At 46.0% G+C, this 15,028-nt stretch overlaps 1 protein-coding gene across 7 annotated transcripts in view; it reads left to right on the forward strand.

The window, feature by feature from the left end:
• Mapkapk5 (MAPK activated protein kinase 5) overlaps positions 1 to 10,456 on the forward strand; it is a 28,468-nt gene extending 18,012 nt beyond the window's left edge. For 2 of the 7 annotated variants that reach the window (XM_048447420.3, XM_085679894.2), the window contains 5 exons: positions 2,277 to 2,397; positions 3,302 to 3,432; positions 3,656 to 3,777; positions 4,943 to 5,047; positions 10,270 to 10,456. In XM_048447420.3, the coding sequence (XP_048303377.1) occupies positions 2,277 to 2,397; positions 3,302 to 3,432; positions 3,656 to 3,777; positions 4,943 to 5,047; positions 10,270 to 10,364 (574 nt within the window). In that variant the 3' untranslated portion in view covers positions 10,365 to 10,456. Of the gene's footprint in view, positions 1 to 2,276; positions 2,398 to 3,301; positions 3,433 to 3,655; positions 3,778 to 4,942; positions 5,063 to 10,263 lie in introns of all 7 variants that reach the window. The other 5 variants (XM_085679878.2, XM_085679901.2, XM_085679871.2 and 2 more) reach the window with 5 other exon arrangements.
• Positions 10,457 to 15,028: the final 4,572 nt, after the last annotated feature.

Raw genomic sequence — 15,028 nt, forward strand, 5'->3', positions numbered from 1 at the left:
ACCCTAAGTGGTCAGCTCCTGCTGTGCCCTTCTACCTTCCCCCACCTTATCTTCTGTTTGTCATATTTTGTTTGCTTTTTGTTTTGTCTTGTTTTGTTTCGAAATAGGATCTTATTCTAGCTCTCGCTGGCCTAGAACTCGCTTTGTAGTTGAGGCAGGCCTGAGATCTGTGGCAATCCTCCTGCCTTAGTTTCTTGAGTGTTGGGATTACAAGTGTGCACCTCCATGCCCTGTTGTGTCTTTCTTGTATATAAGCCAGCCATCAGGGATGGATGTGATGATAGGACTTTAACTGGGATCCCAGGTGACACTGACCTTTGGCCTTTCATTTCTTTACACTGTTGAAGTGTGTGGTGTTAGGCTTAGGACCACTCCCAGCCTATTCTGCCAGGTGGTTGCTCTGAAAGTATTAAACTGAGGATTCATAAGAATTAGGGATATCAGGGACTGGAGTGATGGCTTGGTGGTTAAGAGCACTGACTGTTGTTGCAGAGATAGTTTCTTAGTACCAATATGGTGACTCCTAACTGCCTGAAACTTCAGTTCCATGGGGCTTAGTGCTCTCTCTGCCTACTCAACACTGCACACATGACATGTGTGTACAGATAACATCAGGCAGACATTCAAATATACCATAAAAATAAATATTGAAAAGAATTAGGTGGGCAGTGGTTGGTGGCTCAAGCCTTTTATTCCCAGCATTCAGGAGGCAGAGACAGGAGAATTTCTGTGAGTTAAAGGCCAGCCTAGTCTACCAATTGAGTTCCAGGACAGCCAGAGCAACATAAACGCTGTCTTGGAAAACCAAAAAGAAAAAAAGAATAGGGGTAGTGACAGTGCATGAGAAGGAGCCAGTGCAGACCGCGGGTAGCAGAGCTGAGCTGAACTTTGGAGTACTCTTCCGGCTACCCGTGTGGAAAATGCAGCTCTGCCCGTGTGATTGGTTTCTTATGGGTTAAGAGAAAGGGAAGCATGAAAGGGGACATGCTTGAGGATTGTCCTACTGACAACAGTCTCTTCCAAAAGTGACGTTGTGCCAGGCATGCTGATGCCTGCATGTAAAACCAACACTTGGACGACTGAGACAGGAGAATCATGAATTCAGTGCCAACCTCGCCTATGTAGACCATGTATCGAAAGAAAAAGTTTGAAAAGTGAGGTAGTGGTTTAGGGAGTCTGCTAAAGAGGGACTAGTTCCTAAAATGTATAAAGAAAGGACTTTTTATGATGTTGAAGGCAGGGTCTGACTCTCACCTGTCTTATACGCTGCTTTCCTGCCGTGTGCCCAGCTTTGTGGTAAACCACGGTATCTCGGCCTCTTGTGTGTATAGGTGTGCGTGCATGTAGAGGTCAGAGGTCAGTCTTTAGTGTCAGTTTTCAGGCCTTCATCCATATTTTTGACAAGGGATGTAAGCTTGTCCTGACTCAGACATGGGAATGAGGGCTGTGTAGTTAGAAGAGGCGATCACGCTGCAGAGAGCCCAGGGCTATGCTGGGATAAGCTAGGTGTTGTGTTGTATTAGCCTGGATGAGTGGGAGGTCATGAAGTATGACCAAACACAGGAGAAAGTGCTGAGTGAAGGTCTGTTGGAGTTGTTGACTATCTCTGAATAAAGAAAGGTCCAGGTCCAATGTCTACCATATGATGGGATCTCCTTTTATCTTAGATAACAGCCTGTTGTTTCAAAACTGCATGGCCCTCAGCTAATTTACAGCCACTGCCAGCCAAAAGTAGTTGAAGCATTGTCCTGGAGACCTCAGAGTGGGGATTAAATACAGCAAGATGTATAAGCATGTTGGTTTATCTACTGAGTCTTGTGATATGGACTGTCTGAAAGGTTTTTTTGTTTTGTTTTTTGGGGTTTTTTTTTCTCTTTGTTTGTTTTTTGGAGATAGGGTTTCTCTGTGTGGCTTTGGAGCCTGTCTTGGAACTCACTCTTTAGACTAGGCTGGCCTTGAACTCACAGAGATCCACCTGCCTCTGCCTCCCTAGTGCTGGGATTAAAGGCATGCACCACCACACCTGGTTTTGAAGTATTTTTGAATAAAACTTCTGGTGTTCCTTTCAGTCTGTTGCTCAGGAGAGTAAACCATAGCATACTCACAAGTCCATGGGACTAGAACCCTGTCCTGCCTTGCTGCTGGATGTCCCGGGCCTGAAGGAGTTTATAGAAAGTCAAAAGAAGACAAGGTTATTTGGAGCCCAGCCCAAGAACTTCCTTTGTTTCTTTTGAGGATATCTGTGCATGTTATGTGTTGATATGTTTTCTCTACAGGCTCCTAAAGGTCAAACCGGAGGAAAGACTCACCATTGAGGGAGTGTTGGACCATCCCTGGCTCAACTCCACAGAGGCCCTGGATAATGTCCTGCCCTCTGCTCAGCTGATGATGGATAAGGTTCTGAGTGATACTTACTTTGTTGCCTGAAAAGACAGTGTGAGAAAGGGCTGACTGAATATAGGACTTAAAGGGAAACGGGAAAGCTTGTTTTCCCCTATTTCCTGGAGATAGGAGAACAGGCCCCAAGGACTATCCTTTGCACTTGCTGTGTGGGTTTGATAGCACAGAACATAAAAGGTCCTTTCCCCCAAGGTGTTCATGTCAGGTCATTGGGAAGGCAAGCAAATGAAATGTGAGTATTTTAGAAACCAGATCTTGCATGCTGTGGGAATTCAGACATTGGCATCTCTGAGGGTGTGTGCTGCCTAGGATGAAGGCAAAGAGCCTCACATTTACTGGCTGCCTTCTAACTTGAGGAACATTAAAATTTATTGTATTTATCTGCGTGTGCCATCATGTGCATCCAGGTGCCTCTGGAGGCCAGAAGAGAGCATCAGACCTTGAGCTGGAGCCATAGGTTGTTGTGAGCCACCTGCTGTGAGTGCCGGGAACTGAAGTTGAGTCCTCTGTAAGAACAGTGTGTTTATCACTGCTGAGCCGTCTCTCTAGCACTGCTAGCACTTCTTACTGAAGAAGGCTAGCTGGTGGGCGGCCTGTGTGTGGTCTGCTGGTCCCTGCTGATCCAGGGGGAGGGAGAATCCTCTGCCTGATAAAAAAAATTGTATGGATCTCCTTTGTCTTGAATTGGCTTTTAAGTTGTCAAGTAACAAATGTGGAAACAAGTGGACAAAGCCAGGCACAGCAGCACAGCACTCCTGGCACACACTCAGGAGCTTAGGTTGGCAAATCACATGAATTCGAGAGAGTTCAAGATGAACTTGGGCAACACAGCCAAAAAAAAAAAATTTTTTTTTTTTAAATCCAGAAGGTCAGGATAACTGATGATAGCATTTACTTGCAGGCAGTGGTTGCGGGAATCCAGCAGGCTCATGCTGAGCAGCTGGCCAACATGAGGATCCAGGACCTCAAAGTTAGCCTCAAACCCCTACACTCCGTGAACAACCCCATCCTGAGAAAGAGGAAGTTACTTGGGTAAGTGAGCTTATTTCTCTGATCTTCTTTATGGTTGGCATGGTTGAGTGCTGGGAACTCAGCCAGGGGCCTGCTCTCTTTCTGCAGAGGGCAGGTAGTATAAGTGGCCTCAGAAGTTGGACATACTCTATTAGTTGCTTTTTTCTGAACGTTCTGGTATCTTGAGTTTGGAGCTGGGTTCTGAGGTCTTACCTTGCTATTATCTTTCCCCACACTTGTAAAGCACCAAGCCAAAGGATGGTATTTATATACACGACCATGAGAATGGAGCTGAGGATTCAAATGTTGCCTTGGAAAAGCTTCGAGATGTCATTGCCCAGTGTATCCTCCCCCAGGCTGGTAAAGGTCATGCCACTTACTAATGTTCTGCATGTGTGTGTTTGTGTGCCTGAGCACACATAGGTGTGCATGTGACAAGAGGAGCGAGTAATTTGTGATGGTCTGTGTCTTACATTAAGTACATTATATAAACGAGTCCACATCTACTAGGAGGTATAAACAGTGCCAGGTGCAGACACATGGTAAGTTTGTGTCTTTGGTCTTCAGTGAACTTCTTGTTTAGTCTAACTGCTAATGCCAGGTGTGGCATGTGATTTGTGTTGTCTGAGCTTCACAAGGAAGGTACAAAGTAGAGAATAAAGGATGGAAGTGTGGACTAGGTCTAGGTTAAAGGCCATCAACACCATTTCCAGAGCCTTTATACTGCAGCACTGTATCTGTGAGGATAAGGACACTGCATGGGCTCACAACCAGCCCTGCTGCAGCTTCCGTCCCCAGACTTCACTGGCCTTTTTACAGGAGAGAGCCTCCCTGTCCAGATGGCTATGATGTGAGTGGCTCTTCTCATAATGAGTGAGGCTTCATGTTCGTTGGAGTCAGAAAAAGGTGGATTAACCTGTCTTCCTAAATCTTTTGCCATTTAAGAGTCTGGGAACATGCCTGAGTATTTTGAAGTGAGGAATGAGTGTAGGAAGAAGGCGGAACACACAGACTTGTTACTTCTTCCCTCTTGGCTAGTTGTTTTTTGGGTTTTTTGGGGTTTTTTTTTCTTGTTTTTGTTTTTTTGTTTATTTGGTTTTTCAAGACAGGATTTCTCTGTAGCTTTGGAGCCTGTCCTAAAACTCACTCTGTAGACCAAACTAGCCTTGAACTCACAGAGATCCACCTGCCTCTGCCTCCAGAGGGCTGGGATTAAGGGTGTGTGCCACCCCCTCCTGACTTTTTGGAGGTGGAGGAGGGCTAGATGTTTTTGTTCAGAAACGTCTCTCACATTTCTCTGACTCCCAACACTCAGCCTTGGGAGTCAGAGCACGTGTGTGGAGATGCACACTGAGAAGAGCTCAGTGACAAGAGGTCAGCCTGGCACACCAGGACCCGCAGGAAGCCAGCAGATTATACATTTTGTGTCTTAGTTTTCTCACCTAGTTGGGCATCATGCCCTTCCATTTATGACACTAAAATCCCATGATGCTACATAAAATCGAAACTTCCTCTCCATTCTTGCCCATAGGAGAGAATGAAGATGAGAGACTGAATGAAGTAATGCAGGAAGCCTGGAAGTACAACCGGGAGTGCAAGCTCCTGAGGGACGCTCTGCAGAGCTTCAGCTGGAATGGTAAGCCAGAGCCAGGTGAGGATGATGTGTGAAGAGAAAGGGATTCTGGGGGGCAGGCTCTACTTTACCTGCCCAGGTATCTGGTGTCTGCTCTGTGCATTTGTTTTCCAAAGTGCAAGTGCATCGTGTGTTATAAAGTGAACACTGGAGAGCTGTCAAATATTGCTTGAGGAAGGGGAAAAAAAGACAGAACAAAAGCAGATTCTTACCCCACATTCCTGGGTTGTTCACTAGGTGATCATGGAACAGCAGCACACAGTTTGGGGAGTACCAGAAAGTTCTCCTAACCAGCTGTTAAGCTCAGAGTCATTTGACTGAGGAGAAAGGTTAGCAGGTCTGCCACTGGGCAGACTTCTTCCCAGTAAAACAAGGTGGAAAGGAGGGGTGCCTTTTTCCTACTAGACTCGGCTCTCAGCAACTTGGGGTGACATCACCACTCCAGTCGAGAAGACTGTCAAGAGCTGCCGCAGTGTCGTAGGAAAGGGAAGGCATGTGCTTTGACTCTGTTCCTCTGCCTGTGTCCTCATTGGGCCTGGCCGCTCCACACCTGAAGAGGGATTGGTTCTAAGACAGTGACCTGTACAGAGTGTATGCTGGGTGCCAGCAGCAGTCCAGGAGAACTGCAGTGCTCTCCATCCAGCCTCTATTCAAAGGCTGTTCCAACCCTGATGCTTAGTTCTATAGGCTGCCGGGGTAGGGTGTAGGCCTCCGCCTTTTCTGTGGATACCCACACCCGATCCAGGTGCGCGCTTTCCCGAACTCGGGCCCACGAGAATGAATGATTGTCCTGAGGGTTTAAATAGACATACACAAAAGAGACCTTGCTCACTTACCAAAGAGTAAATGGCCACTTTATTAAACTCAAGTCGGGTATTTATACCAGTGGGCACGAGGGTTTAAAAGAGCATGGCCTCCTCCCATCAGGGGCAGGAGAAGGAGATTACAGGTGCCTGGCGCCTCAGGCAGAATCAGCTGGGGGAGGCAGGTGTATGGGGCCCACTGCTAGAACCTTGATTACAGGTGGAATCACCATAACAAAAGAGAGCCAAATTCTTCCTAAGCTATCCCCTCAAGCCAGTGCTAGTGCAGAATCTCCAGGGAGCCAGAGGTCAAATGGCCCTGTGAATCGCCAAGGAAGAAAAGGGGAATAGACCTGGGTACCTACAAGTCTCCCTTTAAATATATATATTAAATATGATGACAAAACCTGCCTTAGGCGTCACCGGGAACCAGGTCAAATCCAGATCCGTCATTAGGATGACGCCTTAGGTCCAGACGTATCCCATGTCTTAGATTGGAAAAGCCTGCCCAGTGATCTAGACCCGTCTCTGGTTAAAGCCATCCTCCAACACGTTCAGCCGGTTTTATGCTGAAAGATACTCCAAGGCGAATGCCTACTAGGGCCAGGCCGTGGCGGACCTGAAGCCATTGGCCAGGTGAAGACGCTCCAGCGTACGTACACATAAGCATTCCTGGAAGAGACAGTGCTTGCACAATATCTGAAACGTTTGCTCACAATAGAGCCCCTTGAGTAGGGCTACAGCACCGGCAAATGGGACCCCTGGTATGACTAGTCAAACTAAATTAGAACCAATTAGTAATTTTGTATTTCGGGGTCCGAGAAAAAGCAGCAAAATCTTAACCTGCGACCAGCAGAGGTCAAAATCCACACCCAGTTGTAAAGATTAACTACAGCGTCCAATTGTGAATTTAAATTACTTTGAATAATTATGGTAATTCTGTCTATCTGGCAAGGTTTTAGCCTTGAGCACCCAACACTGCAAACAGGGCAGGGGAGGTAGCTGTTTTCCCCTCAGGGGGTCAAGCAGCCTTGGCTGAAACGGGCAGATCAAGGCAGAGCAAGACAGAAAGCTGGGAAAGGAGTAAAGTCAGGCGCTGGATCATCTCTCAGGAATCTGCCAACTCCGCCGCCGCCGTGTCCGTGGGATCTTTTGATCTCGCCTCGTCCTCAGGTCTCTGAGTAGAGGAATCCACGGTCCGCACCAGACGTTCAGGGACCCAGATCAGGAGCTCTGCATCCTGTGGAAATACACAAACCGCTCCTCTTCCCCAAATCAAAACCCGGTCCGGACCATGTACATTAGTACATGACCTGGACCATGGCAGACGCTAGCTGAGGCAAATCCTGCCTGCATGTGCCATTGAAACTGGCTCCCCTTGTCGGTCTCTGGGAGTAATGTGCTTAGCTGTTTAGGATCTAAACTACAACCAAGCAGGTCTTGGACACATAGAGATCTGTAGATCTCCATCTCCAAGGAGCAAATTCTATTGGCCTGTGCCACTGCAACCGGCCTAAATATTGGGCTGAATTAGCCAACCTCAAAACATTATTTTTTTATTGGCCTGCACCATCGCAGCAGGTTTTTGAACTGGGCTGAATGGTCAGCTCCAAAACATCTTTTAGGGCCAGCTCTGCCTGAAACTTTTTTAGGGGCAGAAAATAATTATCTGATCCAGTACGTGAGCACTTACACAATTGAGTAGAATTATTAAAATTGTTATCTTTATGGGGGCACATTGCCTCCCGCCAACATTTGAGAAATAATTAATAGGATCGACATATCTGGCTATAGATATGGAAATCTTTTGTCAGTCATCAATCCATATAAAAAACATAAGGACTCTATAAATAGTCCTCCAAACAGCAATTAATAAAATAAAAATATATGCAATAAACCTAAACTGAAAACTCTCAATAGACAAACTTAAAATGACTGAAAGACATTTAAAAAATCCTCAATTGTGACATCTTTAATCATAGGAGAAATGTGAATCAAAATAACTCTTGAGACTCCATCTAATTTTAATGACATGACCAAGATCAAACATTGCTCATAATTTATATTTAAGAGAAACTCCTCCACCACTGGTGGAAATGCAAACTGGCACAGTTTGGATTTTTAGAAAATTAGGCAACAAACCATGCCAAGATTTAGCTAACCTCTTTTGGGTCTGTAAAACTAAGGAATCTTTGAATCTATTACAGTTTCTAACTTAAAACTGCTGAGGCTGCGCTGCACAGCGGGGGGGCAAGACACAGACCCACTCTGCTCCGCCAAGGCCTGGCTATTGTTGCCGCCTCCCGTGTCCGCCTCTGTTGTCCAGGCAAGCCCTCCAAGCCAGCCCAGGTGCTGGAACAGCCCGCCAATAAGCCGCGGGCCCCGCGGAAAGGCCAGGCGCCGCGCCCTGTGTTGCCCTGCGCCTTCCTCCCGTAGCCCCCGCCCGGGAGGCGCCGGAATCCGCCAGGCACCTAGCGCGCCTGCCACGTCCGTGTTGCAGTTAGTCGCTGCCACGGTCACCCTTAGTAAGGCATCACCGCTTTTTTTTTCGGCCGCCTAGCACTCTCTTTATTATCTGTCTGCCCAGGCGCCGCCATAACCGGCATTGCGCCCTGCCCCAGGTTCCTGCGGCCCGCTGCTCACCGGCCGCCTTGGGCTAGGGAGCCAGCATACGTGCGACTGCCTTTTTGCGTCTGGTCAGCGCGGCCATGCCTCCCGGACGAGTTTGCACCCGCGGCTGAGTGTATCGGCACACCGCTGCCTTTTACCCTCCTTGGCCTGTCTGTAATGGCCCCGCCGGCCGCCTGTGCTCCTCCCCGCACCCACCGGCAGCCTGTTTCTCTGTTCCTAAGTGCACCTTGCAGAACCTCAGCCACAGTGAAGGGCCGAGTGTGGTCCTGTGATCCGCATTCAAACATGCATGGGAGCTTTCTAGTCTCCCTGAAAGACAAGCTCTGTGAAGCTGTTCTTTTGTTTCTCAAAAACTTTTAATGGAACTTACAAATATATCTTTTGAATCCTCTCTCAGCCCGAGGCCCGCACCTTATGGGCCCTCGGCTATTTACTTTGCTAGTCACCAGTTACATTGGCCCTGTTGCCTTGGGAACGGATTCCCGCCGGGAGCTAACTGTACCCAGCCTGTTCTCTTGGTAAAAATTAAAGTTCCCTGCATGTGAGAGCCAGGGACTGAGTTTTAAATTAGTCTAAGCAGTCTCTAATGCAGTGTCATTTAATCCTGGTGCCTAGTCTCTTTAAGAAATTTAGCAGCTGATTTGCCCACTGGCCTTCAGCTCCGGATCAGACCTATCGGCACCCATACTTCACATCAAGCTTATTCACCCCCTTATCAACGTGCACAATTGCACACTACAAAACTGGCCAGATTTCGGATTGTGGGGGGACCCTCACCTCTTTTGGGGTTGTTGTGGTGGATCCACTGACGGCAGGACACAGTTCTTCAGTTTTTCTTTAAGGCCCACCCAGGGACGCCATCTGTAGGCCCCCGCCTTTTCTGTGGATACCCACACCCAATCCAGGCACGCGCTTTCCCGAACTCAGGCCCACGAGAATGGACGACTGTCCTGAGGGTTTAAACAGACACACACAAAAGAGACCTTGCTCACTTACCAAAGAGTAAATGGCCACTTTATTAAACTCAAGTCCGGTATTTATACCAGTGGGCAAGGGGGTTCAAAAGGGCATGGCCTCCTCCCATCAGGGGCAGGAGAAGGAGATTGCAGGTGCTGGAGTTAGTGGGTGATGGTGAAGCCACATGTGGGTGCTGGAAACTGAACCTGTGTCCTCTGCCAGAACAGCAAGTGCTCTTAACCTCCTGCCCCAAGTTTTGTATTTTATGTAAACAAAATTAGACAGATCTACGTTCTTTTGTCTCTGATTTCTTTTTTGTCAGTATTGTTTTTGTGTGTTCCATTCACGTTCTCATGAATATACTGTCCACTCACCACTGAGTGGACATTTCGTTTGTTTTGAGGTTCTAATAAACAAGGAAAGAGTTGTTGGAAATACTTTTCTATGTCCTGATGAACAGCTTGGCTTTTTTGTTTGTTTTATTTTTCAAAACAGGGTTTCTCTGTGTAACAGCTCTGGCTGTCCTAGAACTTGCTCTGTAGAACTCACAGAAATCTGTCTGCCTCTGCCTTCCCAAGTGCTGGGATTAAAGGCGTGCACCACCCCACCCGGCTTGTAGGCGGATTTCTATGCTTGGATATGAGTGCCTTGTTGGATGTGTCAGTGATCTCTGGTTCTGTGGCATGTGAAACTGCTCGCTTGCTGCTTGAAAGGAGAGGCTCGGAGCTGCTTTTGAACAGTGTGGTGAACTCTGACTGGTGAGGTTGTTTGTGCATGCTGGCTCTGGCCATGTGTGGAGTTGGAAAACTGACCTCATTCTTTCTTGAGTTTCAGGTCGTGGATTCACAGATAAAGTAGACCGACTGAAGCTGGCGGAGGTTGTGAAGCAAGTGATTGAAGAGCAGACTATTCCCCATGAGCCCCAATAGTAAAACTTCAAACTGTTTTTAACAATTGGAAAAATTATTCCTTAATGTAAAAAGTAATTTTTATGTAAATTAATAAATCATAATTTCATTTCCTTGTTGCTTAATGTTGCTGTTTAGATTTAGTGTCAGAGTTTCCTAACAGCTGTTTTCCTTTAAAACAAAAAGCTCAGTTCCTATACTACTGACATAGGATAGTCGAGTCTTATAAGACAACACTGTCAAGAAAGAGGGTATAGTTTTTTTGTTTTGTTTTTGTTTTTTTTTTTTTTTGGCTGGACTTTAAAAGTGCTTTATTATGTAGTTACATTGTTAAGTCTTTAGTACTGACTTGTTACAAATTCACTAATTAAGGCTGACTTCCCCATACCAGATCCCCAACCCAGTACTAGCCTTGGAATCTCTTTTGTCACATACAGCACCATTTCTTTTTTTTTTCTTTTTCTTTTTTTTTATTCATTTATTTTAAATTTTCTACCTCCTCCCCGCTTCCCTTTTCCCTCCCACTCCCTAACTCCCCCTCCCTCTCTAGTCCTAAGAGCAGTCAGGTTTCCATGCCCCGTGGGAAGTCCAAGGTCTTCCCCCCTCCATCCAGGTCTATAAAGGAAGCATCTAAACAAACCAGGTTCCCACAAAGTCAGTCCATGCAGTAGAATCGAAACCCAGTGCCATTGTCCTTGGCTTCTCAGTCAGCCTTCATTGCCAGCCACATTCATAGTGTCCAGTTTGATCACATGCTCCTTCACTCCCAGTCCAGCTGGCCTAGGTGAGCTCCCATTACATCCGTCCCAGTGTCTCAGTGGGTGGACGCACCCCTCGTGGTCCTGACTTTCTTGCTCATGTTCTCCCTTCTTCTGCTCATCATTTGGACCTTGGGAGCTAAGTCCAGTGCTCCAATGTGGGTTTCTTTCTCTATCTCCATCCATCGCCAGATGAAGGGTCTATGGTGATATGCAAGATATTCATCAGTGTGGGTATGGGACAAGGCCAGTTCAGGCACCCTCTCCTCTGCTGCCCAGGGAACAATCTGGGGACCTCCCCTTGGACCTGGGAATCCCTCTAGAATCAAGTCTCTTGCAAACCCTTAATTGAGATATTTACTTTCCTGCTCCTATAGCCACCCTTCCTCCATCCTACCCATCCCATTCCCCCAAGCTTTCCCCAATCCTCCCCTTCTCCCCATTCTCTGCCCATCTCCCCTTACATCCCCCCCCCCCCCCCCGTGCACCCAAGTTTGGCCTGGAAATCTTGTCTACTTCCAATATCCACTAGGATAACTATATGATTTTCTTTAGGTTCACCTTCTTATTTAGCTTATCTAGGATCACAAATTATAGGCTTGAAGTTCTTTAATTATGGCTAGAATCCACTTATGAATGAGTACATACCATATTCCTTTTTGGGTCTGAGTTACCTCAGTAAAGTGTTTTCTGTTTCCATCCATTTACATGCAAAATTCAAGATGTCATTGTTTTGTACCGCTGAGTAAAACTCTAATGTGTATATGTTCCACACCTTCTTTAACCATTCTTCTATTGTTTCCAGGTTGTTTCCAGGTTCTGGCTATCACAAATAGTGCTGCTGTGAACATAGTTGAACAAATGCTTTTGTAGTATGATAGGACATCTCTTGGGTATATTCCCAAGAGTGGAATTGCTGGGTCCTGAGGTAGGTTGACTTCCAGTTTCCTGAGAAACCGCCACACCGATTTCCAAAGTGGTTGCACAAGTTTGCATTCCCACCAACAATGGATGAGTTCCCCTTACTCCACATCCTCTCCAACATAGGCTCTCATTGGTGTTTTTGATTTTAGCTATTCTGACAGGTGTAAGATGGTATCTCAAAGTTGTTTTGATTTGCATTTCCCTGATCGCTAAGGAGGTTGAGCATGACCTTAAGTGTCTTTTGGCCATTCAGAGTTCTTCTGTTGAGAATTCTCTGTTCAGTTCAGTACCCCATTTTTTAATTGGGTTAATTAGAGTTTTAGTGTCTAGTTTCTTGAGTTCTTTGTATATTTTGGAGATCAGACCTTTGTCTGATGAGGGGTCGGTGAAGATCTTCTCCCAGTCAGAAGGTAGCCTTTTTGTCTAAATGACAGTGTCCTTTGCTTTACAGAAGCTTCTTAGTTTCAGGAGGTCCCATTTATTCATTGTTTCTCTTATTGTCTGTGCTACTAGGGTTCTACCTAGGAAGTGGTCTCCTGTGCCCATGAAAGACGGGTATAGTTATAATAAAGTATTAGCAACCATTTGTCAGAGGCAGGTAGAGGAGCTGCGCCAGGCTCTGCTCAGTAACTGTTGCTTCAAGCACTGTGGAGCCTTGCTCCATTTGCTTTAACTGTTGCTCCCTGGTCTTAGGTAGATTAGTTCTAGTGCTGACCTGTTTTTATGAATCAAGTATTTCCATCGTCCTGCTATGGCTCCCAGGATGTAAACTCCTTGGCTTGGAGCAACTCACAGCAGGAAAGTGGAGTGTGGCCTTTGCTTCTCTTGTCTCAGACCCCAGAGAAAAACAGCTATTTCCTTTCTGTCACACTTGACCAGGGTGCTGGGTGCGTCTCTCCAGCTTACTGGGATTCCTCATGGTTTTAAGTAGAGTTTCCCTGCCCCTTCCCTGGCACTCATTCGTCCTCTGTCTCTGTCACAGCTTCACTGCCCTCCCCTGCTCCCCTGGCCTCTCTGGCGTGATTTTGCTGAAAAGCGTCAGAGGATCCAATTTTGTTTGGTTGTTTTTCTCTTGTGGCTTTCCATAAGTAGTTGTTCTGCCTAGGTTTACTTGCATCCTCCTGGCTGTGTTTATTTTCTTCAGAATCGTTCGGTCTCAGGCATATGTAGGCACAGCCAAACCCTCTCACAGTGGCTGGTTTTTAGAGCTGTTTCTGGTGACTGCCTTTACTGGCACCCATAGGAGCTCACAGGTAGGACAGGTCTTCTGTCTCAGTTGTTCAGTTTTGTTTCGTCCTCTTCAGTCAAAGTGGATTTCATGGAATTCGTTACTTTCTAGCTCCTGAGTGTTGTCACTGTTCTCAGGGACTATGTGATAAAATCACAGTGTCCTTGGAGCCTGCCATGGGAGGAAAGGCTCAGTGCTGTTGGGTGAGCAAAGGTGCTGTGGTGAGAAGTAGGGGCACTTGGGGCTAGGCAACAGAGAAAAGCCATTTTAAGCAAAATTTCTGGCCAGAAAGATGTAGCTGAGAATTGATGTAGGGGCCTGTTCTACAGTGAATCTGTTCTAGATCATCGGGGAGACTGCTTGCTCTCCAGCACACCTTTGCTGTGGTAGGAATCCAGTGTGCACGTGGGGGTAGAAGTTGTTGGCACACTGACTCTGCCATTCATCTTAGAAATTTATCAACTGGGTATCTTCTAAAAGCTTAGAATGTTTTTCCCCTTCAGTGTGGTGAACTGTAGACATGATTGGAAAGGACATAGATCTTGATGGTTGCTTTTGTCTGAGCATGGCTTACCAGCGTTAGCAGCTTCAGGTTGAATTCACCTCGTGCAATAATGAAATCCGTACCTATGTTTGTCCAAATGAGAACCACATTGGATGTCTATAAAAACCATGTCACTCAAAAGTAGGTCCAACCCTGGACAAAATTCTCCCAAACACTGCATCAGAGCTGAATTTTCTTTGTATATTCCTAGGCCAATAGTAAATTATGTTTTAACTTGAGTCAGTCTTGCTAATAATACAAAATCTACACCTAGCTGGAAGTTAAACTTTATCTTTCTGGTAATTTACTGCCTGCCTACTACTGATGTCTGTGGAAACAACAGCTCCTGCCAGGCGATGGGCTGTAGTCTCCACTAACCCTGCTCATTAAGGGCTTTGCTTGTCACTCAGATGGAGAGTGTCTTACCACAGTGGCTTCTGCGCACTGGACAGAAGTGTCTTTCTGGCTCACACAGTGTGGCCTTAGGAACATGCCTCTCCGAGATGTGTTCATTTACTTGTTTTGGAATTTTCAAGACAAGGTTTCTCTGTGTCCAAGCTATCCTAGAACTCGCTTTGTAGACCAGGCTGACCTAGAACTAATAGTGATCTGCCTGCCTCTGCCTCGTGAATGTTGGGTGCACGTACCACCAGTACCCAGCAGAAATTTTTTGAAACGGCTACTGGCTGAATGATGTCACCATAAAGATTCCTTTTATTTTAAAGAGTTACTTTTTTTTAAGATTTATTTATTATGTGTACAGTTTTCTGCTTGTATATATTGTATATTGTATATTCTGCCTGCAGGTCAGAAGAGGGCACCAGATCTCATTATAGATGGTTATAAGTGGTTGCTGGGAATTGAACTCAGGACCTCTGTAAGAACAGCCAGTGCCCTTAACCTCTGAGCTATCTCTCCAGCCGGAGAGTTATGTTCTTTATACATTTGAGAATGAACAAGTTGAAAGAATAGACTATCGTTGCTAAAGAAGTCAAAAGATTTTATTCAGATCTTGTGCGTCAGGATGTATGTGTATATTGAAGAAAATGTGTTACAATTTGAGAACTGGAAAATTGGATATTTGATTATAATTTCATATTTTTAAATTTAAAAAGAAGATTGTTATTCCATTATTCATCCTTGGTTTACCTTTGAGCTACCCCAACCTTTATAATGTTTGTTAGTTATGCACAGGGAAGCGGTGGAGGACTTTGGCATTTCCAAGACAGTA

This window comes from Myodes glareolus, chromosome 2 (genome assembly GCF_982192425.1).
Source record: "Myodes glareolus chromosome 2, mMyoGla1.1, whole genome shotgun sequence".
NCBI lineage: Eukaryota > Metazoa > Chordata > Mammalia > Rodentia > Cricetidae > Myodes > Myodes glareolus.